The sequence below is a fragment of the Portunus trituberculatus genome, unplaced genomic scaffold (genome assembly GCF_017591435.1).
Source record: "Portunus trituberculatus isolate SZX2019 unplaced genomic scaffold, ASM1759143v1 PGA_scaffold_516__1_contigs__length_110253, whole genome shotgun sequence".
In the NCBI taxonomy this organism is placed as follows: Eukaryota; Metazoa; Arthropoda; class Malacostraca; order Decapoda; family Portunidae; genus Portunus; species Portunus trituberculatus.
In genome coordinates this window covers 1-20,042 of record NW_025541684.1, presented here as the reverse complement: position 1 = coordinate 20,042, position 20,042 = coordinate 1, and the positions used below count along the sequence as shown (strand labels likewise).

The following is a 20,042-nucleotide window of genomic DNA, read 5'->3' as shown; positions in this document are numbered from 1 at the left end:
CAGCCCTCGATCACTCCAAGTATCTTGACGTCATCTTGGAGTGGGAGAGCAGCAGCGCCAAAGACAACTTTCCTGCCATTGCTGCCATGGCGGCTGGGGACCGAGAGACAACCATTGCTTGTGTCTTCTCCGGCGCGAATGTCACTTGCCAGCGAGCACCCCACTCCTCTATCACTCGTAGCTGCTGATTGATGGCCTCAGCAGCCCGCCCACTGTCCTGGCGTGGATAGGTATAGGAGAGGGTGCAGTCATCAGCATAGGCCATGACTCCTGGCAGTAGCTGGAGAAGATCATCCACGTAGATATTCCACAGGAGTGGGCCAAGAATTGAACCCTGTGGCACTGATGCCTCCACAGGCAGGGACTCAGATGTTTGCCCATTGACAACCACCTTGAGGCTTCTGTCCTGCAGGTAATTTCCCAAGAGTCGTAGCAAGCCACCCTGGATGCCTTTAGCACGAAGCTTTTCTAGTAATCCGTTGTGCCATACTTTATCAAAAGCTCCTGCTATGTCCAAAGCAACCACTATAGTGTCCTTGCCGTCGTCGAGGGCGTCCTGCCAATGCCTGGTGAGAAGCATCATTAGGTCGGAGGTTGACCTTCCAGGTCTGAACCCAAACTGTTGGTCTGAGAGGAGGGCATTGTCCTTGAGATGGCTACACACCACCTCTGCCACGACCCTCTCAAACACTTTACCCACCACTGACAACAGGGATATGGGTCTGTAGTTTTTGGGTCCGTCCTGGAGCTTTTTGTGTACAGGAACTACTCGAGCCTCCTTCCACACTGAAGGCCAGACGTTTTCCCGTACACAAGTTGTGAAGACTTGGGTGAGAGGGGCAGCCAGTTCCTGGGAGCATCGCTTCAGCAGGTGCGGGCTGATGTCATCAGGGCCGGTGGCTTTCTGTGTGTCCAGCCCCGCAATAATCGCTTCACCTGCTGATGCGTCACCTCCACCATGGTGACAGTCTTCTCACATTGCTGGACCAGCTGAGGCGGTGGCTGCTGTGGATTCCCGACCTTCATTTTTCCAGCAAACAAGGAAGCCAGCAACTGTGCCCTCTCCTTACTGCTGGTGGCGACAGTACCGTCCTGCTTGCTGAGGGAGGATGGATTCTTGGTGGCCAGTTCCTTGTTTGTCCTTAACAAGAGACCACCAAGTTTTGTTTCCTACGCCAGTGCCACACAGTTTCCGGCGCAGGCTTTCCTCCCACTTTTTTAAGGCCCACTTGCTGGTTACCACCATCCTCCTGCATGCAGCCCTGTGCAGGTCCTTGTTGCGCCGAGTCGGGTTCCTCTTGTAGCGGAGCCAGGCAGCATACTTTGCCTCGGCAGCAACACGGCAACGGTAGCCAAACCATGGCTGATCCGTCGATCTGGTGGTGTATTCCCTGTGTGGGACGTGGCGTCTCTGGAGGGCGAGAAGGTGAGAGGTGAGTGCAAGTGCTTCACTCTCTGCTCCTCCCTGTAGCAAAGTGGCCCATGGGGTGTGGGTCAGGTCGCGGCGCAGGGAAGCCCAGTCTGCTTTGTTCCACAGCCAGATGGTGCGGGTGGTGGCCTCGTCCTGAGCCACGCCCACTTCCAGCTGTGTCAGTACAGCGTGATGGTCAGAGCTGCCCACGAGCCCCAGCTGATGACACTGAAGCTTGTCTTCCTGGTAGTCTGAGATGACAGGGTCTAATGTCCCTCCTCGTTCATGTGTGGGGAAGGTGACATGATCTGTCAGACCCTGCACCTCAGGAGATTCTCGTAGGCGTCTCTTTCCAGGTGGTGATTGAGATCCCCCACAATCAGCACGTGGCTGCAGCTGTGTGCCATCATCAGGTTGTCTAAGGTCTCAGTCAGGTACAAGAGTGAGTCAGGCCCTTGTCGCGGGGGGCGATACAGGGCACACAGCAGGAGGGCTGAGCGGTCTGCCAGCATTACTCGGAAGTACATCATCTCCATCATTGGAGGCGTGTCTATGTCGAGTAGCTGGGCCTGCATTCCTTCCTTGAAGCAGACAGCCACTCCACCTCCTGTTCGCTCCTGTCGGTCCCTCCTCACCCAGTGGGTGAAGCCCTGCATCCTGCCATACGTGGGCTCCACCTCACTGTTCAGCCATGTCTCAGTCACCACAACAACGTCTGCATTGTGTCGTTGCACACAGTTGTGGTATAAGTCTGCAAGGTTAGTCCGGAGACCACGGACGTTGCTAGAGACGACCTTTAGTTGGCGGCGGGGGCAAGCTGGCTGTACCATGGTGAGGGATGGTAGTGAGCGAGGCCTGCTAGTCCGAGGTGGTGGTTAGGGTCCGCGGCCGACTGCTGGTACTGGTGAAGAGGAGTGGTCCACTGCCGCCCTGGTTCTGATTCCAGATACCAGGCTGAGGAAGGAGTGGGCGAGGTTGTGGCAAGGACTGAAATGAAGTGAGGGGGTGGGCGGGCTGAGGCGCTGCAGGTGGGAAGGGTGTGGCTGTGTATCTTTCCACCGTAAGAAGCCGCTGTAGGAGACGCTCCTGACGTAAATCGTCAGTTCTGGCGTGGCAAGTAGCAGAAGTGTGTCCTTTCCGTGAGCAGTACTCACACACTTTTGCCTTGGCTCGCTTTTGTGTCTGCTTGGTGGCCTGGTGAGTCCTCAGTCCTTCGCTGGACACCCTCCTCGCGTCCTGCTGCACTTCCCTCTTAGATTTCTTTTTTCTCCAATCTCCTGAAGTGGTCTGAGGAGAGGTTCGTGGGCGAACAGAGGCACCGCGATCTACTCCGTTCGCTGTGTTTATGGAGGAAGAGTCCCTGCTGCTCTGTGTGGCGGTAGACGTGGTAGTGAGTACCGAGCAGTCACTCTGTGTGGCAGAAGGAGTGACAGTGGACGCTGGGGAGGTGTCACAGTCGCTCTGTGTGGCGGTGGAAGCAGTGGAGGTAGGCGGAGCGGTCGTTGTTTCCCGGCAGGCGAAGGGAAGGTGGAAGTGGAGAAAACAGCTGCGTACCGGATCTGTTGCGGTTTATCCGAGCTCCACCACGTCCTCCACCTCTCAGAGTCCTGACAAACCACCTCCCAGTGTTCGTCAATTGACTCTGCGTGGGCGCTGACTGCCTGAGAGCGTGTGGCTACTTGCGTCTGGCGCTGTTTTGACGCTATCAGCCTGTCTGCTACTCTGAGAGCCGCAGCAAACACGTCTCTGTGCTGTATGATCAAGTCTCTGTCGTCCTGGAGGACTTAATCACACAGTTTTGTTGAGAGGCTTCCTCAGTGAGCTTCTCAACTAGTGAAACTAGCTCTCCTCTCTCCAAGCCCTCCCACTGACTCTCCCACTATCGTCCGGTAGTGGCGTGGGGTGTGTCAGTCTCCTCGCTGATGTAGATGACGGGGTCCGGGATGTTTGCTTGAGTCGTAGCTGTTCCGTGTAGCTACACTTAAAGACTGGCGTATCCCCAAGGCAGCTGTTGTGACAAAGGTTACGGCAGGTTTCCTCGTCACAGCTCACGTGTTGAGTCTTAAGTGTTGCTTTGCCACAAACGCAACACCAATTCTGTGGCTGGTAGCCAGGCAAGTCTCGCCTGGCTATGGGGCGATGGGCGGGGCTGGACATTGAGGGAGAGGATTAGTGATTCCCTGGGGAATTGTGGAGCCAGGTGTGGGAGCGACAACGAGTGTTGGCTCTAAACGACACGTACGACACTAACACACTCGTGAACACAGACACTAAACACTGGCACAGAACACAAAGCACTTCCCCACAGGCGCACAAAAAACACACGACACTAACTACCTCTCCCACAAGTCAAGCCAAAACCAGCCACGGAGAGAGAGATACAGGTTGTTTAAAAAAAAAAAAAAACTACCTTGGAGAGATTTGGCAACTGTGTGCTGCCTTAGGCCTCGCGTCAGGTCAGGCCCGGGTCTCGGTCACTGCACGGGTACAAGCACTCTTTTCAAGTGACTTTTTAACACTATTGCAAGGCTTAAAACACCTTACACTTTTACATGGACACCAGGACACTTAGCACTTCAAGCACTGAAATTTTCACAACACTGCACTTTGTTACACACACACACACACAAGAGAGAGAGAGAGAGAGAGAGAGAGAGAGAGAGAGAGGGAGAGAGGGACAGAAGGATCCCACCGACAATTCTAGACGATTTTTTTTTTTTTTTTTTTTTTTTTTTTTTCCCGTTTACATGATTTTACCGGGTATGTGCATAAATCGCAAAATTAGAAAATGGAGTGATTTTCGCGCGCGTCCCCCCCTCCCCATTATCGAGCGGGGGGCGGGCTCTCGACCCGCCCCCAATTTGATTTGGCTAATTTGCATAAATTTGCATAAAATTTCCATAAATTAGCAGAAACATTGCATACATTAGCCCCTACCGAAAAAAAAAAAAAAGTTGACAATTTCACAATATAATTATTTCAAATGCAAGGGCCACCAACATATAGCATAAAAATCCTAATATATACACAGACACACTTTAGCAACTACGATCCACAAGAAAAAAACATTATATTTTACATACAAAGAATATGATTTCTCAAACATACCTGACATCAGCAAAGCAACCATTTTAGATTCTAAGGTCAAATTAGGATGGATGGATGATGTAAAGATAGCAATCGATCATTTCATTCACCAAATACCCACTGCAACATCGCCAAGACAAATTGTTAATCAGATTATTATAGTCTGAAGATCACTTAGACGTTGCCATTTTTGGGAATTTCCCGGCCTGCGGCGTTGCTGGGCAAATTAAGGGATTAGAGCCTATGTGTCAATGAGAACCTTGCTCCCCACACACACCATGGATTAACACGGTCACTTTGACCTGTGACCTCACTCGGTCACCCAGAAGGATGTGACAACGCTCGGAGGAAACGTTGTCAAGCATTGTTGTTGCGTTTGCAAAACCAATGCAAAATTTATTTAAAATAAACACAAATTCCTCTAACTTGCCTCTTTAGAGCATCACAATGTATATGTACTACAACACCATTCAGTTAAAAAGTATTAAGTACCTGACTTGGGGCGCGTATTGGTACACGTGTGACAGCGCCGCAGGCAGGAAAATCCCAAAACGCCAACGCCTAAGTGATCTTCATAAAAATGGTCAGACTATAGTGTGCGTATTTATTAGCGTGTCGTGTGTCACGGTTAGTCTGACGGCTTGCGTCTTTCCTCCTCCCACAGCCGCTGCAGTGACTTTCTAGTTTTTTTTTTTTTTTTTTCTTCTTCAGACTTCAATGGTTAATGTCCAAGCTCGACAGAGCACAGCACACGTCCGTGCAGGTGGTCATTCTTATCCCCTTTCCCCCGGCACCAAGCTAGGCTAGCGGTTCGATGCAATTTCTCTATAGGAGAGAAAAAAAAATTGTCAGTTCGAGTCCTCTCCTACTCATGTGTGTTTAGAATACACAGTTTTGTCTGGTAATTCAGGCACGAGGTAGTACAAGAATAAATGGATGAATTAACAAAGAATAAAATAAGCAGGTAAAACAATATAAGAATAGACAAATCAAACCTTCTTCTTCTTCTTCTTATTATTATTATTATTATTATTATTATTATTATTATTATTATTATTATTATTATTATTATTATTATTATAAAATAATAATAATAATAATAATTAAATAATAAATAAATAAATAGATAAATAAAAAATAATGGAATGCCAACAACATCTGGTGTTCCCAGGCGGTCACCCATCCAAGTACTAACCGGACCCAACGTTGCTTAACTTCGCTGATCGGACGAGAAGCGGTGTGTTCAACGTGGTGTGGTCGTTGGCACTCGATGTGAGATTTTAGGCCGATTTAAATTCTTCCTGGCTTGCCCTACTATACTCCGTATACCCTGTGAATCAAGTCCTTTCTAGGTGTTTCTTGGTTTAATATCGTTTCCCTATTGGATTAATCTCTCTCTCTCTCTCTCTGTCTGTCTGTCTGTCTGTCTGTCTGTCTGTCTGTCTGTCTGTCTGTCTGTCTGTCTGTCAGTCTGTCTCTCTCATTCTTCTTCTTCTTCTTCTTATTATTATTATTATTATTATTCTGACACAGACTCAGTCTGCCTCCCTCTGTGGCTGGCTGGCTGGTTGGCTTGTTGCTCGCTGCATGCATGCCGCTGGCTGGAAAATCTGGCACCTCCTCCGACTCGATATTATTTAGTTTTACGCCGTTTTCTTGCTTGCCTCTCGGTTGTACGTCTCGGATGCGTGGTCCGAGGGTCAACGACGAGACGGAGACCGTGTTCGTATGACCCAGCGATGTTGGATCAAGTGGGAAAAACAGGAAATATTGTTACCCTACTACAACCGGGAAGGCACCAGTTACATATATATTACCGCGATCCTAAAAATGTGACGACGACACGTCAGTCACACATTCCTCTCAGGCAAGCGAGAGTGAGAACACCTCCACGATGGCAGCGCAGCAGCACCAGGGTACCTTTAAGTGGTACAATAAGAAGTCTGGCTACGGCTTCATCCGTGAATCCGTAACTCTGGACTGAAGAGATCCTTCAGGAAAGCCTTACCCCGAGAAGGAGACCACGCCACCTTCACCAGCCTCAAGGGGAATAAGGGTCCAGAGGCCAGAGAGGTCGCCAGGGAAGGCAACCAAGAACGCCCCCTTTCACGCCCTAAATCGTCTCCCAGGGCTTGAAAGCAGCAGAAGCGGAGCTGAAGATGAAGACTTGCATCTGCACGGCACAAGCTCTTGCAGGCAACAACACCCGCCGCCTGCAGACCTTGATTCCGCTTCTGCTGAAGCACAACGGGCTTCCTGCCATAAGCATCCCTGAGGAAGCCTTCACCACCACTCGCCATCACCCCAAGAAGACACAGGGAAAACGCCAGCCGCCCAAAGAAGAACCTCGCCACGAAGATCATGTGGAGGAGGGAACGGGCATGGAGGAGGAAGAGGAAGAAAATGAGGTCGTGGACGTAGTAGGCAGCGACACAAGCCTACGCAGCCACACCACAGACCCACCTCACCACGCCACTAAATCCCCTTCTAACGAAGGCCAAAATAAAAAGGATATACAAAAGACCACCCCTGACGCTGCTACAACCACCAAGGGCGTGAGCCTGTGGCAGTGGGACACAAACAGCAGAGACGAGGCACCACCGACCAAGGATTGCTCCCCAGACTACGAGAAGATCATTGCCGACATGATTGCAGACTTCAAGACTGACAACAATAAACACAGCCAGCATACCCAGAAGAAGCGGCACCAGCGCCGCTAAGAAGAGGAAAACCACAGCAGAACGGGCCACCATAGCCCGTGTGGGTATTTTATGCCCACAATCAACAATAATAATAATAAAAATGTGACGAGTCATTCCTCTCAGGCGAGCGAGAGAGACAACACATCCGCGATGGCAGCGCAACAGCACCAGGGTACCTTTAAGTGGTACAACAGAAAGTCTGGCTACGGCTTCATCCGTGATTCCGTAGCCAACAAAGACTTCTTTGTACACTACACTGGGCTGAAGAAACCCTTCAGGAAAGTGTTACCCCGAGAAGGAGACCACGCCACCTTCGCCACCTTCAAGGGAAAGAAGGGACCTGAGGCCAGAGAGGTGACTCGGGAAGGCAAACTGGAACGCCCTCCTCCCCGCCCTAAATCGTCTCCCAGGGCCGTGAAAACAGCAGAAGCGGATCTCAAGATCAAAGCCTGCATCTGTACGGCGCAGGTACTCGCAGGCAACGACACCCTCCGCCTGCAGACCTTGATACCGCTTCTACTGAAGCACAACGGGCTACCTGCCATAAGCATCCCGGAAGAAGCCATCGCCATCACACGACACCGCACCCAGAAGACGTGGAAAAAACGCCAGCCGCCCAAGGAAACACCGAAAGAAGATCCGCATCACAAAGACCGTGTGGAGGAGGAGGAAGAGGAGGAGAATGAGGTCGTGGACGTAGTGGGCACAGATACAAGCCAACACAGTCACACCACGAACCTGCCTGGCCACACCACTGCTTCCCCCTCACCTAAAGAAGAAGGCTGGCAAATAAAGGGAAAAAAGAAGACCATCCCAGACGCTGCCAAACTCACCAAGGACATGAGCCAGTACCAGTTTGACGATTGGTTCAGCCAGGACGATGCACCGCCCACCAAGAACTACTTCCCAAGCTGCGAGAAACTCATTGCTGACATGCTGAAGAGCTCCAACAAGACCAGCGACTCTTCCGACAACGACCACAGTCAGAACGCAATGAAGAAGCGGCACCAGCGCCGCTAAGAACAGAACGGGCCACCATAGCCCGTGTGGGTATTTTATGCCCACAATCAATGAATAAATAATAAAAATGTGAGTCACACTCGTGAGCGAGACGTCGTATCACTACTACTACTACTACTACTCGCAGCAGCGCCTCATCATCTGTCACCATGACTGGCCGCGGCAAGGGAGGCAAGGGACTTGGAAAGGGAGGAGCCAAGCGTCACCGTAAGGTTTTGCGTGACAACATCCAGGGCTTTTTTAACATCCGGCGCGAAGGAGTTAAAGCTCCACCCACTTGACCCTCCCCTCCTGGTCCATGCCCTGTCCCTCCCCGTGACCTCAGAATGTGTGTGTGTGTGTGTGTGTGTGTGTGTGTGTGTGTGATCTTTGTTTTTATTTCATTTTCTCAGTTCACATAGCAAATATAGCATAGCAATCTCTCTGATCTTCCTCCTCCTCCTCCTACTCCACAACAACCACCATCCTCATCCTCCTCCTCCTCCACCCTCATACTTATATATATATATATATATATATATATATATATATATATATATATATATATATAGAGAGAGAGAGAGAGAGAGAGAGAGAGAGAGAGAGAGAGAGAGAGAGAGAGAGAGAGAGAGAGAGAGAGAGAGAGAGAGAGAGAGAGAGATTTAATATTTCATTTTCAGCATTGAAGTTTTACTATTGAAATCAATATGATATTCATATATTGATATTGTATTGTAGAGTTTACAAATGTCAATGACTTCAAAGTGGTGGTGGTGGTGGTGGTAGCAGTGGTAGTGATGGAAGCGAGAGGATTAACAAAAAATTTCACACCTTTTACGACTTTGAGTCTTCCGCCTCTTGACCTAAGGAAGAAGCTTATCAGGTCGTCACCTCAATGGATAAAATCTCTCTCTCTCTCTCTCTCTCTCTCTCTCTCTCTCTCTCTCTCTCTCTCTCTCTCTCTCTCTCTTTGTTCATCTTATTTACATATTTTCTTCTTATTTGTTCCATTAAACTTTTATTTTCAATATAAATTACATTAGGCAGAACAATAAGTTTACTGAAACTACTTCCTGTACTGCAACTACTACTACTGCTGCTACAAAAACTACTACTACTACTACTAATAATAATAATAATAATAATAATAATAATAATAATAATAATAATAATAATAATAATAATAATAATAATAATAATAATAATAATAATACAACTACTACTACAACTACTACTATTAGTACTACTAATATTACTACTACTACTACTACTACTATTAATACTATAACAACAACAATAACAACAACAACTGCTGCTACTACTACTACTACTACTACTACTACACTGCTACTGCTACTACAACAACTACTGCTACTACTGCACTACACTGCTGCTACTGCACTACTACTGCTGCTGCTGCTGCTGCTGCTGCTGCTGCTGCTGCTGCTGCAACTACTACTATTACTACTACTACTACTACTACTACTACTAATCCAACTACTACTATTACTACTGTTACTACTACTACTACTACTACTACTAATCCAACTACTACTATTACTACTGTTACTACTGTTACTACTACTACTACTACTACTACTACTACTACTACTATTAATACTACAACAACAACAACTACTACTACTACTACTATTACTACTACTACTACTATACTACTACTACTTAGTACTACTACTACTACTACCACTGCTACTACAACTATTATTACTACTACTACTACTACTACTACTACTACTACTACTACTACTACTACTACTACTACTACTACTACTACTACTACTACTACTACTTCTACTACTACTACTCCTACCGATACTACTACTACTACTACTACTAATACTACTACTATTACTACTACTGCTACTATTTCTCTCTCTCTCTCTCTCTCTCTCTCTCTCTCTCTCTCTCTCTCGCGTGCGCGCGCACACACACACACACACACACACACACACACACACACACACACACACAGTGGTTAGAGCGCTGGCTTCACAAGCCAGAGGACCGGGGTTCGATTCCCCCGGCCGGGTGGAGATATTTGGGTGTGTCTTTTTTCACGTGTAGCCCCTGTTCACCTAGCAGTGAGTAGGTACGGGATGTAAATCAAGGAGTTGTGACCTTGCTGTCCCGGTGTGTGGTGTGTGCCTGGTCTCAGGCCTATCCGAAGATCGGAAATAATGAGCTCTGAGCTCGTTCCGTAGGGTAACGTCTGGCTGTCTCGTCAGAGACTGCAGGACATCATGAGAAGAGATGCCTAAAGCGAAAGAGCGATAAAAAAAAGGCTACGGTAAAGACAGGCTATTTCACCCCGTCAGCTCAAACACCCCACACAGGTCAGGGGAAAGCATTGTCGACAAGGCCTAAGAATTCTATATCCACTCACACCCATGCTACCTTCTCACATACCTACCCTCACACTTCAACATCCACTTATCCTCAAACTCCTCCTCCTCATCCTCCTCCTCCTTCTAGTCATCCTCCTACATCTGCTACTGGTAGGTTTGCCACGACCCATGGCCAGATGAGCACTTCCTCTTCAACACTACCCTACTTTTGCCTTGTCCATGGTTATGGGCGTCACTCATCAGATCGTTGCCGACAGATTGCACAGATGCAGGCGGAAACAGATGCACGACGTGTTGCTGGCCCTCAGCCGGTGGGGGAAGCTGCGCGCCCCGCAACAAAAACCAGGTTAGATTGTCCAGATAATCAATCTGCGTTCACAGGCACGAACGACTTAGCCACATACGATAGTATTGTCGCTGCCTGTGCTCAGTCCACTATCATGGCTCTACCTACTAAAATAGGGTCATGCGGACTCTCCTTGGCCGTGGACATTGGCGCCACTGTGAATGTCCTCTCAGAGGACTCGTTTAGAGCTATCAAACAAATTTTTCGCGGTGGGCGGTGGCCGTTACGCCAGAGTGATTTAAACCTACGTGGGGTGACTGGCTCAGCTTTGAGTATTTTAGGAATGGTTACTTTACCCATACGCATAAAAAGAGGACTACCCATTCATTACTTGAAATTCTATGTCACTTCTAACGTCCATCTTCCAGCTGACGGACTTCTGATTTTGTCAGATATGAAGCTTCTTGACATGCAAGTCCTTCCAAACCATAATTCTGTCACAGTTCAGGGAAAGACACTTCAAGCAATGCAGGAACCTATGCCCTTAGCTCTTCGTCACGACACCAAGCGAGGCAGTGGGGATAAAAGTGGCGAGAATCCCTCGTGTATACTACCGTCGGTTCATGTGTCTCCTCCCACTTTCGCGTCACCTCTCAATTGGAGATGCGTTAAAGCCACTGTGGTGGGTAACCATGAGATTCCGGATTGCGCAGCAATGCGTATCCCCATCACAGTGCCTGATGCACCAGTTAACAGTGACATATGCTTCACTGGTCCTTGTAAACTTCAGCACCTTGCAGTGGAGTCCACACTTTCCATCGTTCAAGAAGGTAATGTCACTTCTGCGTTAGTGGTGAACGTTACGGGAGGACCAGTACGTGTGAAACATGGTCTCTACCTTGGAGATGGATTAGTTTACGATCAAAAGGTGTTGCCTACTCCTTTAGACTTTCCCAAAGCTTGTGTCGCAACGGTGTCATCCACCTCTGACAGCGAGCTCGGGTCGGGCCCACCTCTAAGCTCGCTTGTCAATGTTGTGGATTACCCAGAGCTGAAGCACTCGCTGTTGGATATTCTCGAAGAACGTCGCAACGTGATAGCATTGCCTGGCGAGCCCCTTGGTAGTACGGAGCATGCCGAACACCGTATTCTTCTCAAACCAAACACTAAACCAGTTTACATTCCAGCCTACAGACTACCTCACAGTCAGAGGAAAATTGTGGATGAGCAAATCAAAGAGATGCTCCATCAGGGAGTGATTGAACACTCACATTCCCCCTGGAACAGTCCCCTCTTCCTCGTTCCTAAAATGGATGGTAGTTTTCGCCCAGTCATTGATTTTAGGAAAGTAAATGAGGTCACTCAGGACCTTTACCAGTCCTGAGTGACTTGCTTATGTCCTTAGGTGGTGGTAATATCATTTTCAGCAGTCTTGACTTGCTGTCGGGGTACTGGCAGGTACCTATGGCGAAGGAGTACCAGGAAATCACTGCGTTTAGCATGCCATCAGGACACTATCAGTGGTTGCACATGCCGTTTGGCCTAAAGTCTGCGTCACTTACATTCCAGCGGATGATCAATACATTGTTTGCAGACATGTTAGGTAATTATGTATATGCCTATTTGGATGACATCATCATCGCCAGTAAATCTGTTGAATCTCATCTTCAGACACTGCATGAAGCTGGCCTTCGAGTAAAACTGTCAAAATGCGAGTTTTTGAAGTCCAAAATCACCTTTTTAGGGCACGTTGTCGATAGTGAGGGAATCCACACAATGGACGATAAAGTGTCAAAAAATTTCCACAACCAAGAACCAGCAAGAATGTGAGATCATTCTTAGGTTTAGCAGGTTACTACAGACCTTTTAATAAGGATTTTGCTAAACTTGCATTACCAATCAACCAGTTACTCAAGAAGGACGTTTCATTTCATTGGAGTGCTGCACAGGAGCGTAGTTTCCAGGATTTAAAAACAGCTCTCACACAGGCCCCCGTTCTAGCATTCCCTGACTTCTCATTACCTTTTGAACTCTACACAGACTCATCCTCGTTAGGGCTTGGTGCAGTGCTGACTCAGAGGACACATAGGGGTAAAAATCGTGTGATTGCTTATGCGAATAGGGTTCTTAACTCTGCGAAAGCGAACTACTCAGTCACACATCAGGAAGCTTTAGCTGTCATCTGGGCTCTTACCCATTTCCGAGATCTAATACTTGGGTACCCAATCACAGTTTTCACAGATCACGTCGCCGTCACAAATCTTTTCAAGGGACGTAATCTTAGTGGCAGGCTTGCACGCTGTTATCTTACATTGCAAGAATACTCTCCTCAGTTCAAGTACCTTCCAGGCCATGCGAATGTCGTACCTGACGCTCTATCACGGAATATTCCAGTGAGTGCAGTCTCTCAAGTATCCCCAGTACATAATTTTTCTCTCCAGGAACTCGGCATGGAACAGCGAAAGCATGAGACATGGGGGAAAGTAATTTATGCTCTGGAATCTGGTGATCTTTCCACTTTGCCCTCCTTACATGTACCCTTCTCACAATTCTTTTTATCACCATCTAATGTCTAATGTAGGCGAGGCCCAAAAGAAGATGGAGGCAAAGATCTTTTGGTTATTCCAGAAGTTTTTGTTCCAGTCATTCTACAACTTATGCATGATCACCCTACAGCTGGACATCCAGGTCGTGACAAAACCCTGGCTGCCGTCCGTCATGCATATTACTAGCTTCGTATGAGAGTAGACGTTGTCGATCATGTTTCGCGTTGCGTTAGCTGCGCTAAGCATATGGGCATTACATCTGGTCCTGCGCCTATGCTAGGATACCCACCACCTGCACAACCATGGGATGTAGTTGCAATGGACCTTCTGCAGCTTCCTAAGAGTCGCCAAGGCTCCCAGTACCTCTTGGTTTGCGTAGATCATTTCTCTCGTTTTGTAGTTTTGTTCCCGGTAAAAGCTAAGACAGCTCCTGTGATTGCACATGCACTAGTTACGCACTTGTTCTGTCCTTACACCACTCCACGTGTTCTCCTTAGCGATAATGGCACGGAGTTCAGAAATGCCTTGCTATCGGAGATCTGCGCTAAGTACAACATCGAACAGACGTTTACTGTAGCTTACCATCCAAGTTCAAATGGCCTGGTAGAGAGGGCAAATCGTAAAATCCTTGAAGCCCTCCGTCATGTTGTCACTAGCTTATATGACAACTGGGAAGACTGGATTCCTCAGGTTGCAGCTTGCATTAATGGTTCGGTATGTGAATCAACTGCGAAAACCCCACACTACATTCTCTATGGAGTAGATAAGAGATTGCCATACGACTTGTTGACGGGTCCCTCTAAGCCTGTCTATAACATAAATGACTACTCTTCCCAGCATCTGCGAGTTTTCACAGACATACATAAAAAGGTTAGGGAGAAATTGCTTGCTTCTAGGAATGAGATGATGCAGCAACAACACAAGTGTGCAACTCCTATCATCTTTAGAGTAGGAGATATGGTAATGGTTCAAGCGCCCCCGAGGGAATCCAAATTGTCTCCTAAGTTCATGGGTCCGCGCTTAATTGTCAGCGAGGGTAATGGTAACAAGTTTGCAGTTTTTGACCCAGCTCTCAATGCTGTAGAAATGGTTCACAGTGACAGGCTCAAGATAACTAAGGCTTCTGATCCAGCTTTGGATAGTCACCAGGGTTGGTGATTTTTTTGATTTTTTTTTAAAAATCAAAAAAATCAAAAAATCATTGATTTTTTTTATTTATTTGATTTATTTGATTTTTTTCATTTTTTATTAAAAAAAAAAAAAAAATATATATATATATATATATATATATATATATATATATATATATATATATATATATATATATATATATCCTACTGAGTGATTTGAAAATCTCCATAGGTTACTTTAAGTTTGAGTTTAGGGCGTGTAAGTGTGAGCACAGTCAAGGATCTTGATACATACGTGTTCAATACTTGTTTGTAGTTGGTACAGGACCAGGTTTAGGACAGACAGAGTTGCCTGAAGTTATTTTCATGACAGCATTTTATATTATTACCACACAGAAGAATATCTACTTTTATTCTGTTACTGTTTGGTTGCTAACCTTGGTTATTATTATGATACATTGAATCCCAAGTTAGTAAAGACTAAAGGAGGCTGATTTTACCTAGTAAAAACATATGGCAAGTTGGCAACATTAGAGCAAGAGAACTCACTAAGCTCAGTACAGTACATGTATTTTCCACCAGTTGGTCAGTCACAGTCAGTGCCTCTGCAGGTTGCTTTTCTGAGATTACCAGCTCAGTGGCATCTACAGTATATGCTTGTTCAAGTCCTGTTGCTTTCCTTGCTTTACCAGAGACATACAAAGTGAGATTCAAAAGGTTAATGTTGTCACCTGCAAAGGTGTTATTTTTATTTAATTTATTTATTTATTTACTGGTATATACCATGAAGGAATAAATGAATAATTGCACATGAATAGGTTGTTTTACTTTACCATCCTTGGAGCACATCATTTAACTTATGGAATACTTTTTAGTAAAAAATCAAAAAAATAAAAAAAATCATGATTTTTTTAGTAAAAAAATCAATGATTTAATCATTTGATTAAATCAATTTGATTTAATCATTGCCAACCCTGATAGTCACACTTACATACCGAGTAATAATCCTCCAACCACTGCCATCCCACCTACTAGTCATCCTACTCACTCTTATAATCTCAGGTCACGAACCTAAACGCAACGCTTTCTTGCAGCAATGGCGTTTTTCCTGCTTTTCTGGGAACATTAGGGACTGCATTGGCTACTCGTTGCGCCCTTGGGAACAGTGATCCTAGTGGGCGAGTGGAGGTTGAACTCGCCGAACAAACAGACGCACCATCTTATCCTCATTCCACTTCTATTCTCAACCTCCTAAAGACTCGCTTAACTTTTCTCTCTAACAAACTTGCTACCACTACGTACGACTTTTCTAAACACCCAATGCATGCTCGGAACAAGCGAGGATTGATCAATGCCGTCGGTAAAATTTCCAAAACTCTCTTTGGTACAGCAATGGATGAGGATGTACAGGATTTACGTGAACGCTACAATCATCTTGTCAACATTGCAACTACTAATAGACGAGTCATTAATATGCACAGTAAACACATTGCTAGTCTGGAATTACATTTGAAAGATCTCCTTGGCCATACCAATCACCTTCGTAGTGTACTTAACGATGCAATAGTTCGCATAGCTGAATTGACGGACTTTGTTCTCGTAGATCAGTCACTGGAAGTTTTAGAATCCGCTCTAGATGCCATGCTTTCCTATAATTCTGTCCTCATCCAAAACCTTGTTAATGTCAGCCGGGGTAAAGTAACTGCTGCTCTTTTCCCTGTCGCTGATCTAATCAAGACGCTTGACATTGGACAGACTATTTTCAAATTACAACCTTTGTTTAACTGTGATATTGTGGAACATTATTATCCCATCTTAGAAACGGTTCTCACACTTGAAGCTGTCGTCATCTATGTTCCTTTCAAATCAATGGACACCTTTCATGCTTATAAAATCATTCCTTTTCCATTCTCTATTAACACCTCTGTCCTAATCTTAGACTTACCGCCTACTCTGGTTTTGATTGTAAAGGATTTTTCCGTGTATACCACTACCTCAAGGGACTCGCTGAGTAGCTGCATATCATCGTATTTACACCGATATCACTGCGATGCTACCCTTTTTATTTTTCGCCCCATTGTAGGGAATATGTGCGAGGTCATCCTTACTCGTGTTCACGCAGAGGATGTTCTCTTAACTTGTCCCTATAGACATATAGTTCCACAGGCCATTTTTCAACATCCGTTCCATGGTTATCATTACTTCTTCCCAACTCCCATCCCTCTCGCAGTTGTTTGTCCGAATGGTACAATGTATGAGAGGGTTGTTGGTCATCATGCAGTTCACAATTTTTGTCATGTTACGTCTACTAATCTGACCACCTATCCTAAACGTCTCTATGAAGCTTTTACTGTCAATATATCTGCTCCTCATTTTTTCCCTTTATCTATTTTGCAAAATCTATCTTTTTACAGGCTTTCCTATGTTACTAACACCTTACATGAAATTAGATTTTCAAACCAGTCCGAATTTGCTCAAGCTTTAGAAGAGTCTCTTCCAGAGTACCTCGAACCTGTTGTTTTCTATCCTAGTCTCTTAGTTCCTATTCTCCTGACCATTTGCATTTTACTTCCTCTCTTTATTTGTGGTTACAAAGCGTTACACCTTTATTCTAATCTTCATGCTGCCAAAGTTGCCCAGCGGCGATTTCACTCTCAACCATGAACTCCCTGTAGTACACTTTAACACGACTAGGTACACGATTAGAATATTTCCATGTATGCTTTCTTTTTATGCCGCGAGGACGCGACAGGTATGTGACTGAGCGGTGTTAGGGTATGAATTGTATATAATTATTTTTTCCTTGTTTCTACACACAGCCGTGAGAAGCGAGGCTGATCCTTATTAGCGAGGAGGACATCCTTTCATTTTCATATGCAAGCACTTCTTATGCTAAGTCAGTATATGTTCCCACAGGCTCAGTGTGAGAACCTCTGGTTGCTGGATTATATATATGTAATTATAACAGCATAGACATATGTTTAGTATTATTATATATTTTATTTCTTTCATTTATAATTAAGTAATATTTTAACTATTGTAACCAATGCATTTGTAACTGTTCTTTAATATACGAGTCGGTCACCGGTGTCAGTGAGTTTTTGCTGACGAGAGATTGACAAGACGGAGCTACATTAGTTGGAGTCTGACGAACACACGAGCTGGCCGTTGTGCTCCCCCGGGCGTTTGCCATAGAGCTGTGGACTGTGTGTGTGTGTGTGTAATTCACTGTTTGATCTGCTGCAGTCTCTGACGAGACAGCTAGACGTTACCCTACGAAACAAGCTCAGAGCTCATTATTTCCGATCTTGGGATAGGTCTGAGACCAGGCACACACCACACACCGGGACAACAAGGTCACAACTCCTCGATTTACATCCCGTACCTACTCACTGCTAGGTGAACAGGGGCTACACGTGAAAGGAGACACACCCAAATATCTCCACCCGGCCGGGGAATCGAACCCCGGTCATCTGGCTTGTGAAGCCAGCGCTCTAACCACTGAGCTACCGGGCCGTGTGTGTGTGTGTGTGTGTGTGTGTGTGTGTGTGTGTGTGTGTGTGTGTGTGTGTGTGTGTGTGTGTGTGTGTGTGTACAAGACTATCCTTGTGTAGTGTAAATAACTGTATTGTTAATATAAAGAAAACCCAAGCTGTGTTTTCGTTAACTCCCCTGAGAAGACAGTGTGAGAGAGTTCCTGAACTAACGACACTGCTACTCTTGTGCCCTCTTCGTGGTAACATAACATTGACCACAACATAGTTCATTAAAAAATCCTTCATTAATTTTTAAAAAATCTTACAGAATGTACTAATAATGAAATGGGATGATAATTACTTGTGACTTCTTTAGATCCATTTTTATGTATTGGTATTACAATAGCATGTTTTAGTTGTTGTGGAAATTTACCCTTGCATGTGGATTGGTTAAATAATAAGGATAGTGGTATGGCCAAATAATTACTATTAGATTTTATAATGGAAACAGAGATGTCATGTATATTATTATTCTTTTTATTTTTTAAAGAGTTTATGATTCGACTAATATCTTGAGGATAGACTGTGGGAATTGCCATTGAGTTAGGATAGTTCCCTGACAGGTAAAAACGAGGGTCGGTGGTAGCTGGTGGTAGATCATGATTTAATTGGATTGCAATGTTAATAAAGAATTTATTAAATAGTTCAGCAATATCCGCTGTTTGCGTTATTTCTTTATTGTTGTGGACAATATATTAATTTTTTTTATTTTTGAGGCTTTTTTTAGATAGTTGGTTAATAATTTTCCACATTTTAGTTGCGTCATTTTTAAAACTTATGAATAGGTTTATATAATAAGTCTGTTTTAGTTGTTTTATGGCATTATTTAACGTATTTCTATATTGTTTGTATTGTTTTTCTGTCACTGCACCAATCTTAAAATCTTTGTATAATTTATTTTTTATTTTTATTGCATTTATTACTTCTTGGTTAATCCATGGTGTATTAAGCCTTTATTCAGAAGCTGTTTTAGTTAAGATGGGGAAGCATTCATTATAAATTTCATTTAGTTTAGACAAAAATATTTCAAAATTATAATTTAAATTTTCCTGTTGATAAAAGTACATTCCAGTCTATAGTACTAGTTTTATTAGAAAATTTTTGTTTATTTGTTTCAGAGAAGGATCTAAGTTTATATTTGTAAGTTTTGTGAACTTGAGTATCAACTGATAAATTGATAAAAACTGGAAGATGATCAGACAGAGAATAATGAACTATTCCAGAAGTGAAGTTACTACAGAAGTTAGTATATATGTGATCAAGTAGTGAAGGTTCACTAAGGTTTTCATTGTCAGGAAATCTGGTAGGCCTCGAGATGTGAGGGAAAAGGCTACATATCTGTATAGCAGCAAGATAATTATTTGTTGCATTGTGTGTTGTATGTTCTAAAAGATTAATGTTTAGATCACCAATAATTATTACTTTCTCATTTTTTTAAACATTCTTTTGTAGTAGTGTTACATAAAACATCTGTGAATTCTTCCACATCCTCATGTTTACTATGGGGTCTATATATGGTGGATAATATATAAGTTGTTGAATTTATTGTTATTCTTATTGTGTTAATTTCAATGTGTTTATTTAGTAATGTTAATTCTTTGATTTGTAATAATTTGATATGATTAGATACAAAAATGCTAACTCCTCCATGGGCCCTTCTATTTCTAACTAGGTGATATGAATGGTAACCGATTAAATGAAAAAATTCTTTGTTGATATCAGTTAGCCAAGTCTCTGTTACAGCCAGAATATCTGGAGGCATAATGAGAGTATTGAGAAATGCTGTAATGTTGTCAAAGTTTTTTGGAAAGGATCTAGAATTTATGTGTATAATATTAAAATTATTTGTATTTTGGCGTAATAGTTTGTTATAGGTGTTGATGTCATACTAGTCAGAAATGCAGTTTAGGTCACTGTGTCCATGTAGCTGATTAATTATTTCTATGGTTATGTCATTAGGATCTTCTCTGGAACTATTA

General features: G+C 44.5%; 1 protein-coding gene and 1 non-coding gene across 2 annotated transcripts; one reads left to right on the top strand and one right to left on the bottom strand.

The window, feature by feature from the left end:
• Positions 1 to 5,644: 5,644 nt before the first annotated feature.
• On the bottom strand, positions 5,645 to 5,763 carry LOC123500939. The gene has a single exon (XR_006673505.1). It is a non-coding gene; the product is annotated as a 5S ribosomal RNA (ribosomal RNA).
• A 7,952-nt stretch (positions 5,764 to 13,715) lies between these two features.
• Positions 13,716 to 16,220, top strand: LOC123500934 (the record flags this gene model as incomplete). Its single annotated transcript, XM_045249489.1, has 2 exons — positions 13,716 to 14,547; positions 15,918 to 16,220. Coding segments are annotated over exons 1-2 (1,135 nt in total), but the record flags the coding sequence as incomplete, so codon positions are not given.
• Positions 16,221 to 20,042: the final 3,822 nt, after the last annotated feature.